At 38.5% G+C, this 23,004-nt stretch overlaps 1 protein-coding gene across 13 annotated transcripts in view; it reads left to right on the top strand.

The window, feature by feature from the left end:
- Positions 1–23,004, top strand: part of PTPRM (protein tyrosine phosphatase receptor type M) — a 511,840-nt gene that overhangs the window by 157,432 nt on the left and 331,404 nt on the right. For all 13 annotated transcript variants that reach the window (XM_052787185.1, XM_052787177.1, XM_052787176.1 and 10 more), the window contains 3 exons: positions 6,223–6,488; positions 17,590–17,668; positions 20,672–20,787. In XM_052787185.1, coding sequence (XP_052643145.1) covers positions 6,223–6,488; positions 17,590–17,668; positions 20,672–20,787 — 461 coding nt within the window. The remainder of the gene's footprint in view (positions 1–6,222; positions 6,489–17,589; positions 17,669–20,671; positions 20,788–23,004) is intronic.

Here is a 23,004-nt window from a genome sequence, read left to right as displayed (position 1 = left end):
ATACTTTTCTTCTTTTTTTGCAGTTCTTGTGTCACTCTATCTTTTGGGCATCTTTTTGTGTACAAAATTTCATTTTCCTCTATGTTTACTTCACAGAAAATTTCCATTGATGCTACTGAGAATTATCATGATGTTCGACTGCCCATTTACTCTGGAGCAACTCTAGTCTATTTTCTTTTTCAAGTATTACATTTTCTTAGGATTAATATTTTAATGAACCAAATATTTGCTAAATTACTGCTGAAACATTTCAGAGTGAGGAATTGTAAACAACAACAGCAACTGTAGCAAATTCACCAGTTTGTTGATTTAAACCCTCTGGGTAAAATGGTGAAATACGGGGTGACTTACCAAGTTTGTGGATTAAAGAAGCCTGAATTTAATGGATGCTGAGCACCATCAGCTACTTTAGATTTTATTCTCAGTTTGATTTCAGTGTGTACTTTTGAACTGTTAAATTGCATGTAGTGCCTAAACATAGACCTAAGCACTGAACCCAAGTAAATCCCATTTAAACTTTTTGACTGAAGAAACTATCATCATCCATGTGTTTAAACATGAAAGTACATCTAGGTATATTAGTCACTTTAAAAGGAATATGTTTATAGTAATATGTGCACTTGCTATCTCTTCATATGAATGAGTACTGAGTTGGTTATAATTTTACATGTTTTCTTGTTGAATCCTTGTTTCCTGGAAGATAACTGTTTTCTAGTAGATATACCAGTGAATAGTTGCAGTTATTTTTTTTTTTTCTATTTTGCATGTGCCCAAATACGTGATAAACAATTCTGGAGAAGTATGACATGGTTTGGGTTTTGTTTTGTTTTGGGATTTTGTTCGTTTGTTTGTTTGTTTTCATGGCTGAGACCTCCGCCCCCTTTTTTTTTTGTGAAAATTGTTTATTTGTGTATTGAGTTTATCCACATGCTTAGATTTATATAACCATCTTGCATAGTGTTATTCAGTAATCAGTTTCACAGATGACGATAGTGAAAGTTGAAAGAGAAAATTTCTGCATGTCTTGACACTGAAGATAAGCTGACTAGATTAAAAAAAAGAATTGTAAGAAAGATTTTAATGCGTTCAGTTCATTTTTTCCTTTTCATTATGCACACTCTATGGCTTTAAGTAAAATATATAATGATTTCTGTCTAATGATTGCACCTTTTCATTTTAATACATATTAGGTGGTTTTTTTCTTGTGGGGAGATCCATAGTTAAAACTAGGTGTGGAAGCTGAGTTGATCTTTTTCAGAATTCACATACCTGGAAAAACAGATACTGTCAAACAAAATATTGAATACCTTCATGAGATGGCAGCCTTTCAAAGACAAGGGCTAATAAAGGGTTAAGGCACTGACTGGGAGCTTCCATGAAATTTATTATCCATGTTTTCTTTTTGTTTAACCTTAGTTGAACCCCCAGAATGTTGAGGGCTTACATATGAACTTTAGATTTGCCCCTGTGCTGGGGGTTGTGTGTACCTGAGACTTCTTGTGTGCATCTTTCATGTTCATCTGGCCCACTGAAAGAAGAGACCTAAGCATTTATCTTCAAAAAAGCAGTGCTAGCTATTCTAGGCAGACATAGCACGTTCTTGTACCTACAGCAAAGCATGCAATTTCAAAGATGAGTACTGTTGCAGATGTATCTATATTCAGTTTTTCTTCATTGGCTATCCTGAAATGGCTCTGCATTGAACGGGCTGATTTTAGATAGCTTAATGTACAGGCACTTTGGGATTTCATTCTTACACACACAAGTTGTGGCCTATGCCTGGTGCAAGAACTGTTCTCTTCTGAAGCTAGGCTTTTACAGTTGCATGTTCCTGGATCCATCGTCTAGATGACTACTTGCTTCAGGAAAGTTTTCGTTAAAAGCTGTTTAGAGGATATGTTGAGGCTAGAATATAAGTTTACTATGTTTGATACAACAAGCTATGACATGTTAGTTAGTCAACTCTGGATTTAGAAGGTCACGCTAGATGGCTGAATGTCCTTCTGGTTTTCAACTCTGTTTAAGGTTGTGTGAGTGAATGTACTGCTCCAGGTGCACTGGGACAGAAGAAACTTCAGCTTCCGAAAGCATTAGTTGGTGAGACCTTCACAAGTGGGAAATCAAATTGTCCCAAAAGACCTACATGATGTAGTTTACCTGTCATGGCACTGCTAGGTGTTTTATTTCCTGAGATTCAGATGGCAGTTTAGTCAACCAATTAAAAGGATGCATTTACGTCCTACTCCTTGCCTCATGAACTAAGAGCTTACCAGATACTTTCTAGCAGAAAAACTAAACCAGCACATCTGAATGACATACTGCTGCTTAATTTAGTTCTCTTTAAACATTCCCTTTTCTTACAAAAAGTAAAGTAGGATTTATTCTGTTTACAGTGACATTCTTCTGTACCTTTTCACTTTCAACAAAGGAGTTAGAAACGGATTTTCAAAACAGGCTGGCTATATTCCATTTCTTAAGCCACTGATAATTTTTCACATGGTTCAGTTGTGCAATACATATTACATTAATCAGGATGCTATAAGTTAAATAGTTCTTAAAAATATAATTCTGTCAAGGGCTGCAGGATTCTTAGCAGCACTGAATATAAAATCGGTTGGGTTGTCAGGAAGGTACTGGTTTGAAATTTTAAAGTGGCTAAGAAAAGGTGGACATTTCTGTATGGCATTCTTGGTGGTAAGATTTAAAAAAACTTGCCAGTTAATTTTTAGTGAACTCATGAATACTTTGTGTGTTGTTTTGATAACTTAGCAAATTATAACTATTTTAAGGGGTTTACATTTTAAATTTAAATAAATGAATTGAACGGCAGGGCATGTACTAAGTGATGGAAGGAATATTGGTTTCTTTCCTGCCTGTTTTAAGCAAAGATCCATGTGGCTAAATTAAAAACTTATTTGCTTCCTTTTTGTACCCAAATATATTTTTGTGAGTTTTATTTTTAACCGTTTATTGTGTTATAAAGATGGGGAAATGTGTTATAAGTAATATAGCAGGACTGCCTCTTGTTCCAGCTGTGTGTTCATTTTTCACCCTTCAGCATCCTAATTAATCACTGAGCAACAGGATCAAAAATTCCAATGCAGGGGAATTTCATACTTTGGTCAACCCAAGACCAGCAACAACTTAGGAGCCATCATACTAAAGAAAGTATTGGAAAGACCGAAGACTAACTTGGGTAGTCTCCTCTGTATAAGATAAAGACAGGAGTCTTCTCCTTACTGTGTCTTTGTGGGAGTAAATTTGATTCTTTCTGCATTGGAGTATTTGAAGATGTTTGTATTACAAGTCAAAAAACACATAGCACATTCTGTATGAAGATGATGTACTGTTGGGACAGGCTGAAACAGGGTTGAGCACATGTGAAAAGTAATAATAAAAAGTATTCCTTCCTGTGCTTATGCCAATAGGTTAGGAGCAAGTTTACCACCTCTTGGTTGCTCCATTTAGAATGGGGGTGTGTGTGTCCTTTTTTTCTCCTGATTATGGCCTTCTTACATTTTAGATTACTGACATACAGCAAGAAATAAAATGTTGCAGTTGTGTGTACTGTAGATTTGAATATGGTGTAATCAGAAACTTGTGGAAACCAGTCCTTGCATGGAAAAGCAGGTGAATCGTTCCTTCTTGCCTTTCCTTCTGCTAAATTAAAAATTAAAAGTTTTCTCTAGTAGAATATGGAAAACACGTTCAGTGACTTCTACTTACGTTACTAATAAGAATTTGTCGCAATACATTATAGTAACTAGCAGTCTGTAAATTACTAGAGAGTAATGCCGTTTAGGAAGTGAAATATTCATATTCCTTTGTATCACAATTAATTTCCATTTTTGTCAACTTTATAAGCAGTTATTTTGTCTAGAATGAAAATTAATGAGAAGTTATGCTTGATAAATAATTTAACTGCAAAACCGTATTATTGAATAGTTAAACCTATTTAAGATAAAGGTGCAGTCTGGACCAAGGTTCTCTAAACACTTACATTCCATTTCAAGAAATGACTTAAGAGTTTGCATCCCATTGAAATTCCAAGGTATCATTACCCTTCAAAGTACAAAAAAAGAAAAAAATTAGAAGTTGTTTTCTAATAACTGTTTGAGAAATGTGTGCTTGTATTTTTATAAGAGCACTTAGGTATGCATTTATAGCATGCATTTATAGGGTGCACCTATAACATATCAATTTCTTGACTTTTATGGAAACCGCAAGGTTTAAATTATCTCATGTATTTTATTGATATGTTTTCTTTCCAAAGTACGCATTGTGTTGAATTTTATTTCCTTCTATGGTATCATAGTGTATGTATTAATAGAATTCTTCCCTTTGGGTTTGTTCAACCCAGAAACATGAATGTCTTGAAAATCATGTTGTTTCTTCTAATATAATGTCTATACAGGCATTCAGATTCTTTAGTTGCACATCTGTTCTGTAACATGATTATTTTGAAGGTACACTTCAATGAAACACATTAATAGGTACTGAAAAACAGAGCCTAAACTGACTATCTGCTTATGTGAGGGTTGTTTGAACGTAACTTTATTTGAACTATACCTTTACATTTCTTCTTGTTTGTTGTTTAAGTTGGGACCATAGTGTAAAATTCACACATGCATCCACCCACCCACCCCCCATAAAGCTTACCCGTTTGCTGGGTATTTTCATTTGTTCTGTCTTTTCTTAGGTCTTGAGGCCAGGAGGCAATTGTCACGTTTAATCAGTTAAGGATATAGCTGGTGATTAGCTAGAGTAGGGCTAAGGAATCAAGAACATTTTAGACTCCATCTGCATCATCTACTGCATCCCACCATCTGAGCACACACAATTCTCCTTGATTTCATTGCAACTCTTGTGGTGGGTTGACCCTGGTTGGATGCCAGGTGCACACAAAAGCCACTCTATGACTCCCCTCCTCAGCTGGACAGGGGAGTGAAAATACGATGAAAGGCTCGCGGGTTGAGATACGGACGGGGAGAGATCACTCAGCAATTGTTGTCGCAGGCAAAACAGATGCGACCTAGGGAATTTAATTCATTGCCAATCAAATCAGAGTAAGGTAATGAGAAATAAAAACCAAACCTCAGAACACCTTCCCCCCAGCCCTCCCTCCTTCCCGCCTCAACCCCACTCCCGGTTCTCTCCACCTCCTCCCCCTGGCAGCGCAGGGGAACAGGGGATGGGGGTTGGGGTCAGCTTGCCACACCTGGTCTCTGCCGCTCCTTCCTCCTCAGGGGGAGGAGGACTCCGCACTCGGCCCCTGCTCCACTGGGGGGTCCCTCTCATGGGAGACAGTCCTCCATGAACTTCTCCAACATGAGTCCTTCCCATGGGCTACAGTTCTTCATGAACTGCTCCAGCATCGGTCCTTTCCGCAGGGTCACAAGTCCTGCCAGCAAACCTGCTCCAATATGGGCTCCTCTCTCCACGGGTCCACAGGTCCTGCCAGGAGCCTGCTCCAGCATGGGCTTCCCACAGGGTCACAGCCTCCTTCGGACATCCCCCCTGCTCCAGCGTGGGGTCCTCCCCGGGCTGCAGGTGTATATCTGCTCCACCGTGGACCTCCCTGGGCTGCAGGGGGACAGCCTGCCTCCCCACGGGCTGCAGGGGAATCTCTGCTCCGGCGCCTGGAGCACCTCCTCCCCCTCCTTCTTCACCGACCTTGGTGTCTGCAGGGTTGTTTCTCTCATATTCTCACTCTGGTGTTGCGCAGCAACTTTTTCCCCTTTCTTAAATAACGTTATCCCAGAGGCACTACTACTGTCGCTGGTGGACTCGGCCTTGGCCAGCAGCGGGTCTGTCTTGGAGCCGGCTGGCATTGGCTGTAGCCCCTCTGCTACTGAAAACCTTGCCACACAAACTCAGTACCAACTCTGCATATAGAAATGCTCAGATCGTTGGGACATACAGTTGATTCTCTTCTAACATCTGTAGATTCAGTGCAGTGCAGATCACTTCAGTGGTTTTTTTGTTTGTCTCTTTCTTTCTCCAACTGTAAAATAAGGATTCTAATATTTACTAGCTTTGGAAAAGAATCTTGAAATTCTCAAAAGCAATTTGAGATTAAATACCTACCAAATACAAATTACTGTTATGTTAGTAGAAGCAAAGCAAAATGATTATTTTTTTAATGATACTTTAATTGCCGATCACTGTATTAGGGAGAGGAAAATAAAATAAAGAAACTGAACTAGTGACTTTGTTTTGCAGGTTCTTTCATGTTGGTGAATACATCTGGGAGATTTGCAGGACAGAAAGCTCACCTCCTTCTGCCCCATCTGAAAGAAAATGATACGCATTGTATTGATTTCCACTATTATGTTTCAAGTAAGAGTGGATCTAGCCCTGGCACTTTGAATATATATGTGAAAGTTAATGATGGTCCTATTGGTAACCCCATCTGGAACACATCTTTCACTGCTACTTGGAACAGAGCAGAACTGGCAATTAGCACTTTCTGGCCCAATTTTTATCAGGTATGTTTTACTTTTTATGAATTTTCTTTTCTCATAATGGTCACCTGGTTCTTAATCATAATTTTGACTTTAAATCAAAATATCTTTCGGTATGTTTGGTTGATCTTTATCTTAATTATATTTTTGAAGATGATGCTGAATGTTTGGTTTTACATATATATGGCTGTGTTTATATGTTTACATATGTTTATAGAACTGTATGGAATGTATGCACGCACATATATGCTTTAAATGTGGACGAAATAATTATATTGAAGCAGTTTAGAAATTTTGCCATTGATTTCAGTCAATGACCTCTGTTTCTCTATAATAAATTCACTCATTCTTTCAGTTCATTAGGGATGCTGGAATTGAATGCCAGTAGATTTTATTGCAGTAGAGTCTTCAAGTTTGATTTAGATCAGCAATACTTGTTGCTTTAGAAGCAGCAAGATTCAATCCTTTGAATCCTCAGTTTGAGTCATCAGTTTGAATGCAATATCCATTTGTTCTGTCCAGTAGTAAACATGAATATAACAGTAACTGTTGTAGGAATGGGCTTCTGATTACATTCATTTGACAGTTCCTTAGGGTGCTGCTTTTCTGTAAGAAAGTTTACAGATTAAACAGTTGTTTACTGTTGTATAGTAGTTCAACAGTTTTTCTCCTTCTTCCCATGAAAATATAGTCTATGTCTCCACAAGCAAGTAATTTGGTGTAATAAAAGCAGACCAAGGCTCTTAATGAGGCTCTTCTCATCTTCATTTGCAGTTCGGCAAGTTTGGTTTGGATTTTGTTTGGTCCCCTGTGCTGAACATTGTCACCGTACTTATGGTTTGAAGCTTCCTGTAGAAAAGCCGTCCCAAAGATGGGGGTTCTTTGACTGCAGACCTCCCTAGGAAATACAGTGTTGTCATTCCATAGTGTCATTCCAGGGTGTGACAACATCTTAATTACTACATTTATGCCCTGACTACCAGCGTCATGTGGCAGAGCCTTGTTTCTGTTCCTGCATGTGCTGTTTAGTGTGACCAGGCTTTTGGTGCCCCATCATATTCTTATTATGAGTTTGGCAATGTCCACTGCACGGTACCCTGGGGTGTTATAGTGGACTTCTTTCTGTGGCTGCAGCAGCTGATCTGTGAGGATGTCTCAAGTGAACTGAAGCCATTCCTTTTGAACCCTTTTTCCTCTAAGGAGAAAAACAAGCTGAACAACTTCCTGGAGTCTTTTCCTCTGTGATTGTTTCCCCCACAATTGACAGAAAGTCTTGGTCCAAAAGATGAGTTTGGAGTGCTAGGACCATCTTGTCCTTGGAACATGGATACCTGGCAGTGGGTGCAATACTTGCAGTCCCAAAAGAGCACACTCTTTTTTCTCTTGCCTCTGATAGTGTGTTCCTAGGTTGTGTAGGGAATATTGACAGGTCTGCATTTGCATCCAGTGCTCTGCCCAAGGCAGCTAGGAATTGCTCCAGCTGCGTCATCAGGGCTTCCTGGAGAAGATTCAGGGTAAGTTTATGGACATCTCAGCAAATCTCACTTGGGGGACTCATGATGTGCATCTCCTATAATTGGTCGTAGGCCCAACGTGGGAATACTGGCACCTTTTCCAGAAGGGCAGGCATATTAGCAGAGTTGAGGTTCACCTCAGCATTGTGGGAGAAGCTGTGTAATACCTGCCTCTCTGGAGCATGAGGCTGTATCTCGATCAGAGTCCAAGCTTGGTTTAGCCATACCTTTACATTTCTCAGGGTGAATGGATTTTGTTGCCTGTCAGATTTCAAGGAGCGTTTGGACGATACTCCTAGTCATATGATTTAGTTTTAGGTAGTCCTGTAAGGAGCAGGGAGTTGGACTTGATAATCCTTATGGGTCCCTTCCAACTCAAGATATTCCATGGTTCTATGACCTTACTGCAAGACTGTGGACCCCACGTTACTGATTTGATGCCAGTGTTCAGAATGGCCTCCAGTGATGCCAAAGAGCCTTTCTATCTTGACTGAAATAATGAGGACCAGTCTGTGTTGTTAGCCTCGGTGGATGGTGGGAGAAGAGTAGAACATCCCACAGATGATTTCATGGCTGACATCAGATATAACTCTTGGTGGTTTGTAACATGGGATCTAGTGGAGGGATTTGTGAGCATGCTGGGTGGTTCAGGAGTTCTATGTGGTGTGTGCACATTTTGCAGACACTGGGTGGATGTATGACTGTCTTGCTCGTGCCTAAGTCTGGACCTTAGTCCTCATCTGGGTTTGGAGTGAATTAGTAGAGGAGCTTCTAATTTCCTGTCTTCTGAAAGGAGTCTGGTTTTTATGCAACAGAACTGCTCTGTGAACTAGCAGTCAGTAAAGATGAGGATTGTGCTTTAAAGCCTCACTGTAGCTCTGAACCAAAATGCTAATGTGGACAGGGGAATTTTAATAGAAGAAGCCTTGACTCTAACTAGTAAATTTAAGCGAAATTAACATGTTAGTAAAAATAGAGGCAAGCTCTGACAGTTTTAAATGTTATTGATACTAGTAATAATCTGTGTCAGATTTCTAACAGTATGATAAATCCAGCTGATGTCTGAGTAATATGGATATTTGGCCATAGAAATAGAAAGATAACCTTTCTAGTCCACTTACTCTTTGAGACCTGCCATCTGGACTGTTCACCCTTATTCATAGGTGGACCCTTATATGCTTGGATGGTGTACTGCAGTTGAGCAAATTGCCGTGCATCAACTGGTATATAATAAACACCTGAGTCTGTAATGGATTCCATGTGCTCTCTTTGCCTCTAGAAATATAGAAGTTTTTACATAATCTTTCTTTCACTGAGGAGTATAGTAAGTAATTTTCTTTGCATTTGCTGCATATAGTCTGAAATAATACCTGGTTAGGTATTGCAATTTAGCTGATGTGCCAAAATGTCTTATGATATAGTAATATCCATGGCAGTCCATGGAATCAGTGTAAAATAGTGTGACTTCATTGGTTTCACTGTAGATAAGCTAATTTATTCTTGAGGAAGCTGTCTCCATTTTGATAGCTTATGGTCAATCATCTCCATTTTGGTTGCCTCCATCCTCTCGGAAATCTGTAATGGAATTTCCTCACTTGCCTGGTGACACTTGCAGTTTCTCATTGTTTCTGAACTCTTTTCATGTGTTTTCATGCTTTTTGTTCTTCACAGTCTGTTTTGGGGGGAGGCAGGAAGTTAGCTGCAAGCAGCTGGGAGAAGGGCAGGAAGGAGGAGAGAGGGTATACATGGATCGTGTGACAATGTGCATCCAAGTTAGATGAGAGCTCAGATGATTGCATGTATGGTGGGAGAAGGCAGAGGACCTATCTGACAAGTGTCTAGCACCAGATCTGTTTCCTAAGCTGCTATTAATTTGATTCCAAAACTCCAACCTCTTTTGGCACAAATCCATGTGTTTCTCACATAACCTCCAAAATGTACAAGACTTCCTCCCAGGGATTTTCTGAGGCTGCCTGACCTTATTGAATAAAAATAAGAAAAGTCCTCTAAGAAGATTTTTAAGGACGATAGGGCCCTTTTTAACTTTTCATATATGAAGGTTGGTAGTTTCCTGATGAGTAATCTTCAGGAAAAGGCTCTGCATTAGTAGATGAAGGGACAAAGTAATATAATTGTGTGATTTTCTTTGTTGTGTTTTAAATCGCATATCGATGTAGGCATCTGCATGTTTGTGAATGCCTTATAATTCTGTTCCATTAGTGGACACGTACAAGGTGTCTAGCTGCAAATGAAACCAAAATGTACTATAGAACTCTGAAGACAAATTATATATGATAACATTTCAGAGTTACAATATTTACGTAATGCAGGATGCTTAAAAACACAGTGGTGTTGGTCTGTTTTGCTGTTGATTCATGAAAAACGTAGGCAAAATAACTCCCACTGATGGTAGGTGACTAGAAATTAGATTGTGTAGTGTGAAGTGCATTTTAATCCAACTTCTAAAGATGTATTTGTTTAAACCATGTATTATTAACACATATATACAAAGCTTTCAAAAGATTTAATAATTAACAGTATTTTATTACTGTAACACCAGTTATCCAAGCTTGTTAATACCTTTCATGTTGGGTTTCCATTTAGAATTGACTCTTTAGAAGTAGAGTCTCTGAACAAAGTAATTAATTTCTTTTAGTGTACACTTTTCTTTTTACTAGGTAATTATTTGTGTAGGTTTCACCCCATATGAAAGCTGTACTACGTATATAAATCACAATGATAACCTGCATGTAACAACTCTAATTATAATTTAATTACTGTTTATTTAAACTTAAATTGTCAAGTATTCTGGTGACTAAGGGTATATTTAATTCCATAATTAATGGTCTTCTAAGTGCTACTGCTTAACATCTATCTGCCTTTGACTTTAGAGTATGTCTACATTGCGGTCCAGTTGCTGATTACAGTATAGTTGCAGTACCATAAGTTCAAGCTGCCAAACACCTTCTGAGGGTCAAAGATAACCAGTACAGCTTGTTCTTTTCTGCTGTGCCTCCTGGTCTCTGAGCTATTTGTTTCAAAGTAGCTGGGATATTTCTACAGGAGCTGGTCTTCTGTACTGTAAAATACCTTTAGGAGTGCTCCTCTGAGGGAGCATCGGCTTCCTGTTTTTATCCATCTCCACTGGTCACAGGAGAAATTGTTTGCTCTACTGAGCTATTGTCTACTTGGTGCATCTTAAGAAAGAGTATCATGCCGTTAGAGACAGCCTGCAAACAAAACAAGGCTTCGTGTAATTACTGAGACCTTCACCCTCCTCCTTACTTGAATAGAATTAGGATGTACACAGAAAAAGAGGATTAAATGCTATGTAGATTTCTATGGGTAGTGGTGAGCTTTTTTAGATTCTTGGGGAGCAGTCTCAGTAGGTTGAGAGGCTCTAAAATTGATGCTTTGAGATACAGGTAAGTCCTGAAATGGCTGCTCCTCTAGTGAGGAGAGGGTGGGGTTTTTTTCCTTTTTTTTGGGGGGGGGGGTGTTTATTTTTAATGTTTCGATTTTTTTCCTCATTTGGATCTTTTAACAGGAGGAAAATCTGTTATTTCAGGGTTGTTTTCTTGTTTTGTGTGTTTGGGGTGGGGGGAGTAATTTTTTTTTTCTTATTTCCTAAGTTAGTTAATGATTCTCAGACCAATTAGTAGTATTTTAAGTGTATTTTATGTTTTTGAAGCATTGCAGTTTTAGAACTTTGCAATATGCAAAATGCCACTACTGGGTTGAGTCTGGTGAGTGGCTTCTGTTCCCTGCTCCTAACCCTGCACGCAAGCAATTTGGCACAGTACCGTTGCAAGTTACGCACCGTCCCCACATCAGTTTTTATATTTTTGAATTATTTGCTTTGTACTTTGCTGGGAGTCAGGCATGGCAGCAGTGAGCTGAAACAAATCTTGATTAAAAAAAACAACAAACACTGCAGTTTTAAAATCCAGAATGGAATTGAAAGGATTAAAAATAGCTTGCAGTGGAGTAGTGCTACTCTCTATGTCACTGCACCTTCTTTAAACATAAATTCCTGTGAAGCTGGAGTGAGAAAATGGGGTAAGAGCCTGGCAGTAATTCCTGATCTTTTTTAGTAAGGACACAAAGGAGTTACATGGTATCACTTCACACTGAGATGAGATTAATCCTTTACCATTCTGACACTTTCCCCTGTAAATTAGGAGTTCAGGGAATAAGAAGCAGTAGATCCAACCTACCTTTTCAAATCTGGACTTACTTAAACTTTCATTTGTTTCATAACCTCCTTTGTACATGCTTTGCTTAGAGTTTGGCTCATGCAATGTACTTAAGTCATCAGCTAGGACAGAGAATTAAGCTTCTTGTGCAGTAAAGGTCAGGCTCACATTCTCATGTATTGTGTGTGTTGCATTCAACTGCAGACATATGGTTCCTGAACTGCGCTTTGAACTCAAAAGAAACCTTGAAATACATATTGCATTTTGAATCACAACCCTGTGTCAGGCATCTTAAACAGCTCTTCTTCATTGCGTTGGGTGATTTGGGAATAGTTATTTTGAGAAAGATGCGCCAGGGCAAACCGCGTACCTAAATTTAAAAACCCCAGCAGTCTAAAAATGGTCAAGAGTAAGCAGGCGTGCGCTTTTTGTCATATACACAAGGCTTTGTTATTTTCTCTCATCCCTTGTTCCTGAACCAAGAAAGCTTCTGGGCCTTCAGTAGAGAAATGTAAGACAACTGGTTCAGAAGTGAAAAGAGAAGAATAAGATTTAATAAACCTTAATGTCAGGAGTTTAGTGTTGCTCACCCTTAAGAGGTTTCTTTGGAGTCTCAGGTTGGCAGCAACCACCAAAATGTTGTTAAATATGCTTCAGTGCACATGCGAGTGCTGAATGGTAGTTGTGTAGGAGTAAGAGGTGGGGAGGGAAACGGCATAAAGCGAATTCCCAGGCAGGGAGGCCTGACCATGTTTTAGGCAGCTCAAGACAATAAGCCATGATGGGTTTCTGCAGGACCTGGAAAGGACCAGGTCAGGAACCTCCCTTCATGTGTCTTTGATGAGGCAGCAGTCGCTGTGATCATGCCCCGGTGATAAAGCAGATAGTCCTAGAATGAGCCAAAAGGGGGAGAAGAACTCAACCCACAGGGGTACAAGACAGTTGCAGTTTTACGGTGTGAAAGTGTTCCCAATGCCTTGTAAAATATAGTCAAAGAAAGGCACTCTGTGTGGTTAAGTACAGCAGGTGGAGAGGAGAGCGCAGTGTGTGCTGTGGGCAGCAAGTGACACATCAATGCCTACTTACTGGGAGGGGGCAGGGGAGCAGGATTGCAGCCTGATGTTAAGTAGCTTTCTTAATACTCCTTTTTCTTGTTTTTGCAAAGTGCTATTTTTAAGTCAAGTAGAGAGTGTTTATATTAGGTAAATCCACCTTTTGACTAGAAGTGTTGTAATTTTGCCACAACAAAGGCAGGAATTTACGGAGTGAGGTTGTGTGGCAACAAAATCTGTTTATTTCTATTGTTCTTTGGAAGAGACAAGTTATCTTGCGTCACAGATTTTCAGCAGTAAGCATTTATGTTGGTGAACAGACCCCCTTTCTTTGTTCATACGTAGCAAGGGGAAGTGGCAGGAATGAAAAGCTAATTTTGCTCTTCACTGAAGCAGGGAGTATCGGGGACAGTGCAGTGCTAAGCTGCTCCTCTGGTTCCTGTTTGGCAGGCCTGCAAGGGGGAAAATGGTGTAAAACAGCTCTCAGGCCAACGTTTGGCAGAGTTTTTCCTGAACAAATGAGTTCAGTGTTTTAACCGGTTGTTTCCGGACTGATAAGGTGGCGGAATAATAGGCAAAAAATCCAAGGGCTGCCCAGTCTGACGTTGCTGGAGTGTTGTCTCTGTTTTGACTGGGGTCTTTTATAGTGCCTGCAGGTGTTGCATAAGCCACTAGGAAAGGCAGAGTTTGGAGGTGGGAGTAAAAATGTTAACTTTTACAAGACAAGCAATTTTTCAAATGTGAAATGATGGAAAAACTAGATGTGAAATAAGTTTTTAGGTTTCATTTCTAGTGAAATTACTAGCAAAACTGATCCAGATTTGTGAATAGTCTAGACATCCCTAATATAAGCTTTTCAATGAATAAATGAGCTACTAGAAGCGTTTCTAGTCCATTCCTGAGCACCCTCTTACAGTGTGCAGCACAATTACAAGGACTTTTAGAAACGTGTCATGCGTAGGATCAATTTTTTTTTTTAGTGTAAAAAGGGAAAATGCTTAGTTCAGCAGATATTTTAGTCCATAATCTTCATTTATTAATTTAAATAAAACAAAATACTGGATTTGAATACGGCAGTTGATAGTATTTCACAGCCTGTGAACAGAATGGAAATTATATTACTGTACTTGGAATAGGTGTCATGTTCTTTTATATATGAAGTAAAAGGCATATCAGTGATGTCTCTTTGATGATGGTATGTCACTACTGGCTGTAGTGTCTCTTTCCATTTACTAAAAATGGCATATTTTGTGTCAGAAGAGACCAAAAGTTACCATCTTTAAAGTTGATATCAGCTTAGCTATTGCTTTTGATGGAAGCATGATTAAACTGACAATATTTCAATTTTTATTACTTTTCTTTGGAATATGCCCTCTTTAATGACAATAATTGTAATTTAATAGTATGTCCAGCTGGTAATTTCTTGATACATTGCCTAGCTTATTTGTGGTAATGACATTTTTGGTATGTCGTCTAGAGATACAGCAGGATATTTTAGATCACTCATTGAGTCTTTCTGTGTTGTCATAAGCAGGTGTGATACAGTTATTTCAAGGCTGTAGTTCCTGCCTGTGAACTGAAGGAATGGCTTTGTGTTTAGACTCTATAAGGTTTTTTTTGTCTGCGAGTATATTGCAATAATGAAGTACTTAAAACCTCTCAGAGAGCTTGTAGCTAAGCTCCCCTGTTATGAGTTATAGAAATTATTTTGAGATCTTCTACTCAGGTATTGCATATGTTTTATTTTCTAGAGCTCAGGTATTTGGTTTTGCTGGAAGTCAGGTAATTCTTTGGAAAAGGCACTTTTATGCAACATTTTTAAAAAATAGTTAAATCCCCATTATCTGGCAGTAATATTTTTAGCAGAAAACTTCTGACTGGTTTGGCTGGCTGCTTCAGAGGTGTGCATGTGCTGATTCCTCTGGGGGTTTTCTGGAATTTAGCATATTTAAAAGTAAAGAACCTGAAAAAACCTCCTCTGCTCTGCAGTGATGGGATCGTGGATCAGGTAGACCTTTCAGATCTTGTGCAGATCTTCTCCTTATACTGAGTACTCCAAAAGGGAGGTAGTTTGTGATTTTTTTTTTTTAAATAAGTTATATTTCAGTAAAAACGATAGAGTTAACTGTTTTCTTTCTTCTTAACAGAGAAAACTCAAAGCCACTCGGGAATACAGGAGAGAAATCAGTAACTGTGCCCAGCCCTCTGTGTTTTTACAGGCGGGTCTTTGCCTCCACACTTAGGTTCAGTTAACTCAATGAATTTCTTAGTGGCAGCATATTTCCCCTGGAAACTTTTCCACTGTTTCTGAGACCTGGCTGTCTGCTCCCTGTTCTTCACCGCTGTGTTGTAACATCCCTACATTAACTGCAGGTTCCTGGGTCTGTGCCATGGTTCTCATGACCTACAGTCTTTCAGATCTTCTCTGTTTTGAATAGGCTTGGTAGCTCTTCAGGAAATGGAGCATTGTCCTCCTTCTTCCAAGGGCACCAGCATAACCATTTTTTTCAGAGAACATAACACAAACTGAGAACATACAACTGTTTGTCACATATGTTAATTGAGAGAAATGCTTGTTCTTTTTTCAAAGTTCAGTGAGTGAAAACAGGAGCTGCATTCTGGGTCTTGCACTGCCATCGAAACTTAGGGTTACTATGTGCCCATCACCTCTCTCTCTGTATTTCCATTTCAAGGCTGTTAAGATGAGGGTAAGAATGATCATGGTTGGAAAAGCTCTTTCAGGTCTTCAAGTGCAAGTTATTCTTTAAGAGCTTCTTCTTTAAGAATTTCTGCTTCCCAAGATAGTTCCCAAGACCAGTTCCACCAGGAGATTTTCTTCTTTGTAGGCCAATCCATACCTGGTTCACTCTGTTGCTGTGGATCAGCAATATCAACTTTAAGTGCCATCAGAGTGCCATCGGGCATTTAGAAGGCCACAGGCTGGGTCTTGTGACTAAGCAATCCTTTTCTTGCAGAACTTGTTTCTGCAAAATTTGTTTTATGGCTTTTGGGCTTTCCTTATTGCCATCTTGTGTTTCCTTGTTGCTGCCTGGTTCATCTAGGGGCAACGTTGGCACTGTAGGATGAAATTTTTGTGTAGACAGGAGGCAGAACTAGAATGACAAGTATTTTTTTCCTTGCGAGCCATGTGGAGTTAAAGCTGTATTTATGGCAATTTCACTCCAGTGAGAGAAATGGAGGGAGAAATGGACAGAGTTTAGGAAGATGATATCTGGGAGAGAAGAATAGGATTGGTGTCCACAGATAGAGCAATGAGAAAGATGGGAGAAGGCAGAGGCAAGAGGTGGTGAAGAATTTGCTCACCTCAAGGTTTGTTTTAAAATCAGAATTGGTGCTCTGCCAATGTTTATTCAGGACCAGGTAGCTGTGATATAATATTACAGGACTGTATGTTATCCTTGTGACATGTTTGCATTCTGTATCTTTCTCTTTCTGCTGAAATAATTGCAGTAAAGGATATGGTATGTGGTGTCCTTCTGCACCTGTTCCAAGGTCAGGTACAGCATATGTGTGAAAAATAGTTTCTAAAGTTTGTCTTCCTCAGTGTACATCCTGAGGCTAGTTACAAGAGACAATTAGAGTTAACTTTCCAAGCGAAAGGGTAGTATTAAAAAAAATAAAATCACAACCTGGATTTGAGCATGAACTTCTTGAGCATTGGTTTGGAAATTACCTGCTAATGTTACTGGCATATTTTCTACTGTTCCACATAAACATTCTCGGGATGTTCAAAGCTAAGGCTGCCAAAGTTTGGAGAGGTTTACTTTTGAGTGTACTTAATTCAAATGACAAGAACGGTCCATTTTGTGACCTGTTTATAGCCATTAAACAAACCGTAGCAAATGGATCTGCTTTACTTAATTCACTACATTTGGTGGAAGATTAAGAGCATGGAAAATACATTCATGAAAATAGGTATGTTTGTGTCTGATACTGTGCAAATCTTTGTATACTGCAGAACTGTAATTTCTTAAATAAAAGTAGGAGTTCACTCTGCAAGACAAAGAATTGAAAATAAAATACAAATCTTAATACTTAAGATGATTATTAGGTAACTGCTTTGGCAGACTGAATATTGGGGGGATTTGGTTATTTCTCATTGTGAGCTATATATGATCACACTTGTAAATCTCCAAAAATAGTATAAACATGAAAAAATGTGATTTATGTTCTGGTTAATTTTAATGAAAAGAATAACACATTTTAAGGGTTTTTTGATTGTATTTTGTTTTCAAGGTGCTCTCAACATGTTAAAAGAGTTGATGTATTTTTCCATAACAAAATATTTTTATATTCCCTGTGTTACAAAGCTGCTAACTGAAATTCTATTTTTGCTTCTCAGGTTGTTTTTGAAGTGGTCACTTCAGGTCACCCAGGATATGTGGCTATTGATGAAGTGAAAGTTTTAGGACATCCATGTAGTAAGTACCTATCTGCCATTTTAAAGCCAGCCCCCTAAAATGAATGTGCCACTATGCTTCAATAAATGTGGAGCAAAAGATAAGGAAAATGTCAGAAAACAATGTCACTGCTATAAATACAGGCTGAGTATGTACAAAGTGTTGCTAGCATTTGGGCACTGTACCTTATTGGCTTTAGAGACATCTCTTATATGCACCTTGTGTACAGCGCTTGGCATGAGCCGCAGACCCTAACTGGGCCATCTAACGACTCCCTCAGAACAAGTCATCAAGATTTGTTGACCAGTTTTCTGTCTGCATCAAAAATTCAGTGCAGCCACAAGCTGAGACGTTAGTGAGAGCAGATGAACACCACAAGAGCTGAATATGTATGATTATTTTTTCCAAGGCTTAGAAGGAAGAAAACTCAGTTGGCTGAGGGCTGAGGCTTTGCTAAGCAAGGTTACTTAGGGTACTTCCCAAGGTTCATGGCTCAATTTCTGCACTGTTTTCCTTCCTTATGTTTCAGGTATGTTTCCTTATCCCATTATTAAGGATATGTAAAACTTTACTGTCCTAAGTTCTTTCAAAACTGATGTCAAAACAAAACCTTGTAAATTAAAGCTTTAATATAGTAATCCAGTTGTAATTGAACAGGCTACTTACATAAACGATTATTTCACCTATTTGCTATTTGTTAAATAGGGTGTATTAAGATCATACGTGGAATTGTAGGTTGTGATCTTATTGACCAAATGACTGAGTGGGGAAAAAGACACCACCTTCTGTGTAATTGTTCACCTTCCTCTTATACCACATTGTGCTTGTGTGCATTCTTTGTGGCTTGTAAGAGCTGCAATTTAAGATAAAAAGTGGTTTATCAGTTAGTACCAGAGAACCTCGTAAAAATGGTTTTAGTGTTAGTGGCAAGAAGACACAGACATTTCTTCAAATACAGAGACAGTTATGCAGAATCAGCAGCTGTTACTTCTGAATCACTTAGTTCTCATAAACACAGCAGGCTCTCATGTTGTTACACGGTATTTGTGCTTCTGCATTTTGAATTTATATCTTTGGTTCAGGTAGGACAAGTCTAAAGCAGCATTTTATCAGCTTACTAATTTTTCTTACACAGATTTAGAGAGGTTTGATCTGTGCACTTATACCAATCAATTCTCAAAACCTGCAAGTAGCTCTTCTTAATGTGGAGACTGAGTTACACCCCTATAGTGCATAGAGTTCTAACGTGACAGTGTTGAAATGCAAAAGCTTTAATGAAAAGTTCTTTGATGAAGTAATTAAAATGCTAGAAATTGAGACATCAAACGAGTTACATTGTCTACAAAAAATGGAAAAAGTGTGAAAGTTGGAATAGAACTACTGTGTGTCTAAAATTTTGCAAGACTCATAATGCTATTCTTTCTGTATATTGCCAGAAAAAATACTTTTGGAATGATTAACTCTTTAAACAAAAATTTAAATGGGAAAAATATTTGCTAGGCAGTTGTCTGGGTACTATGGACAAAGACCAAGCAGAAGGCAAGTTGTAAGCACATAGAACTGAAAGGGATGGATTTTGGGGGCGGGGGGTGAGTGGGTGGGATTTTTCAAGTTTGTGTGTGTGTGTGTTTGCTTTTAAAACCTGATGCCCCTCTCCACTTAGGCCATACCTGACAATTCAGACAGGCTAGCTTTCCAGAGTTAAAGAAGACTGAGAAAAAAAAACCCAAATAAAAGCAATGTAAAAAAAAAAGTCACTGAGAAATGGGGAACTTACTGAAGAATTTAACTTGATAGTCAGACATGAATAGTTTGATAGACAAGAGGATGACTTTGGCCTAAAGTCTGTCTGTCCTAATTGCGAAGTATTTAAGAAAAAAAGCAGTATGGCTAATAAATTTGCTGTAAGGACAGCTATCATTAAAAGATTTCCTTCCATAGTTAGATATTAATTTGGGCTATTTCATTGCATCTCCTCCTTCTTATACTGCCTTGCACTGGATACTAAGTAACCTTTTCTTGAATTCTGGTAGCTGGCTATTTATAAATTCCTTAAAACTGCAATTTCTCCCAGTGATAAGGTCTTTTAAGAAAATGCTATCAACAGTTTAAATGGTTGCGATGCTGCTAGAAAATGTACGTTTAGTTTGCCAGTTTATTGCTAGTACTAACATTTCCATGTCTGAAAGCAATGTTTAGATCCTGGCTTATCTGCTAGTATAGACAGTGCAAAAAGTCCCCTTGTCTGCAGCAGGATTTGAATGGTTGGGGAATACTGCCTTTTCAAGGATAAGCTTCCCTATCAAATTTGTATGTTTTTCTGTGTCATGTGGTTGACTCTTTCCAGTAAAACAAAAATGCACATGCTATCTTTCTTCCTTCAGTGGACAAAGTTCTTGTTTGAATACCTACTTCATTTGTTAGATTATTTGTAGCCATATTACTTCAATTTTTACTGGGGGTGTTTTCTCTTTCTAAATGAAAAATAAATGTTGGTATGGAGAATGCGTTGTGGTTTGTTTTTTTTCTGCAGTGTTGTTGAAGAGAATTGTATTTAAAGAATACAGCTGTAGTTGGTGAGAAGTGTTATGTTAGTATTTTAGCCGTTTGGTGCGCTACATTTCTAAGGCATCTCCTCTATAGACAGTGTACCTGGTTAAAAAAAAAAAAGAAAAAAGATCTTCCCCGACAACATCACTCAACTTCTTACTGTTTTGTCTAGTTGGTAGTGTAAGTATCTAATCGGTTTTTGTTCAAAACATAATTAGTTTCCAATATGATCTTTATTAATAGAGTGTTATTGCAAGAAGTATACTGAGCTAAGATAATTTACACAGCAGGAACAATTAAATAGCACCCTTCTCTTCTGCTCTTTCCTTGGTACGGAAGTAAACCAACCTAAAATCTAATGTGTAGTCAGTGATTTGAACCTTTTAAAGCAGGGCTATTTCATTTGCTTGGTGTATTATTCATAGTTAGTACTTCCGTGTTGCGTAACTTCAATAATTTTTCTTCTTCCAACAGCAAAAACTCCCCATTTCTTGCGTCTTCAGAGTGTGGAAGTCAATGCAGGACAATTTGCTACTTTTCAGTGCACTGCCAATGGTGGAACAGACTCAGGTGACAGACTCTGGTTACAGGTAATTTCTTTATTTCGTAATGCTCTGAGATCTGGGGGGAGGGGAGTTCATACTCTGAAAAGAATGTAAAACATGAACAATCATAGGACTGTCCAATTCATCAATATTAGATTTTAGAGCACCTTTGAACTGCTACATAGTAGGCGTTCTGTTGTAGAAAATGATACCGGAAGATTTTCCTCCCTTGTTTCAATGGGATGCCTTCTTAAAAATAAAGGTACTGGTTTTTGTTACATGTGGCTGTCATGAGTAAAGGCTAAATCCCCAAGGAAGAGCACGTGACTTTCTTATAATGTCTATGCTGACTAACTGCAACATTACGCATAATAATTTTCTTGGCTTACCTCTGTTTCTGTTTAGTATTTTCAGCTGAAATTGCATTCTTACTTTTTAAGTCTGGAGAAGACCAGTATGACCGTCAAATCTGACCTTCTGTATTATAGAGCCAACGAATCTTACCTATATTCATTGGATCCATAATTTTTTACTTATTCAGTAATACAGCTTCTAGATAGGTGTCAGATCTTGATTTAAAGACTGTCTCCAACTTGTTTTCTTTCAGTAAAGACAGTATCCCCTTATCCATATATGTAACCTTGTATCAAAAACATGCATCTTACTTGATCTCTTTAGTAATGGGGGTGCAAGTTTAACTGTCTTGCTGCCATCATTCCAGATTTGTCTGTTCTCTACAGCAAACAATAGTCTATATTTGGACTTAGCATTAGGGATATACCAACCTCCAGATCCCTATGCTTTCCATACGTGAAAAACAACCTGCTAGAACTGGGTCTGTGAGAAGGAAATAAGGGTGCCTAAAACAGTGCCTAAGGAGATCAGTCAGATGAAACTGCAGTATGTGGAGAAGGAGGGATAGGAGAAATTGAAGCAACAGTAACAGGTGGGACTTAGAGATTAAATTCTCTATTTTTGTTGTTTAAACGATTTCAAACTTTTACTATAGTTTTCCTTTCACATTGCACTTGGTGCAAAATTTCATCAAGCGCTTTAGAAATGATTCATTTAAGTGTGACAGGTTAAACAGCTGAGTAGTTATAAGAAAACTGGTGCACAAACAAGTAAGTAAAATCACTTGAAAAGCAAAGACTTGTATTTATCTCTATATGAATGATGAACTGTTACGTCTATCCAGAAGGAGCCGGATCAAATACAGCAGAAGGGAATGGAAATCTCCTTTGTTTTTATTTGGGTTTGCATGGGTATTTTCAACCTCTGTGCCAATATAAGGCTGATATTTCTCTAACGCTCCAGCCCTTTAAGGCCAGTATTACAGTGTTGAATTGGTAGAATTAGACTCCTGTCTTTCCTAAGCCACTGAAATTTTTAGAGAGAATGGTTTTTCCGTTCATGGAAAGAGTTTAACACATACTGGAAAATAATAGGTTGCTGTTTCATCAGTGATGACCTTTCTAGAACCTTTGAACTCTTGCATAATGCTGTTGTATAAAATTGAAGGCAGAATTCAATATAGGGAAATCCTGATTCCATTTCCATAGATTTCAGGACAGTATAATTTCAGCTTTAACTTTTTTTCACAGAATTTAGGACACACATAAATTCTTTGCAAGGCTGGAATGTAATTTATTTTAGAAAATAAATATCCATCTAGATTTTATGAAATATAAAATCATTCTTCTTAACAGCAGTAGTGATTCCAGAATATTTGCTGAGCTTGGTTAAGTGATTTGTTGTTTATACATGATTATGAGATTTTTTTTTTCCTCTATGTGAAGGATAAGAAAGTAGTGACAGATTGACTTTTTGAGGAATTTTGTCTTCCCACAGGGCCACTGTTTATTTATCCTGCCCATGCAACTACAGGTCCCTCTGGTAATCAGTCCAAGGTTGTGCAAATTCCAGGTGTGCCTTTGTGTAAGAACATTTTAAAAGTTGACAGGACTCCTGGATAGCTTGGATTTATTTTTGTACTCTTTTGCCAGTTTCCACAGATGTCTGCTGCAACTTCCAGTAGGACCTATCAGACAGCTCCATGTGTGGGATGTTGCAAATCAAGGCTGTGAGATACAGTTTCCCAACAGGATTAGCTATATTTTAGTGTACTAGATCACTATGGGGTAACAGATCCCCAGACCTTGCAGTTTGCCATCAATCAACTGAGACCGTCTGGTTTCATGGTGTGATATTGAGGAATTTTGTATATCTCATGACACTGCCACAGGACCATGAGTACAATGC

The sequence above is a fragment of the Harpia harpyja genome, chromosome 5, assembly GCF_026419915.1.
Source record: "Harpia harpyja isolate bHarHar1 chromosome 5, bHarHar1 primary haplotype, whole genome shotgun sequence".
Taxonomy (NCBI): Eukaryota; Metazoa; Chordata; class Aves; order Accipitriformes; family Accipitridae; genus Harpia; species Harpia harpyja.
This window is presented reverse-complemented; position numbering and strand designations above follow the sequence as displayed.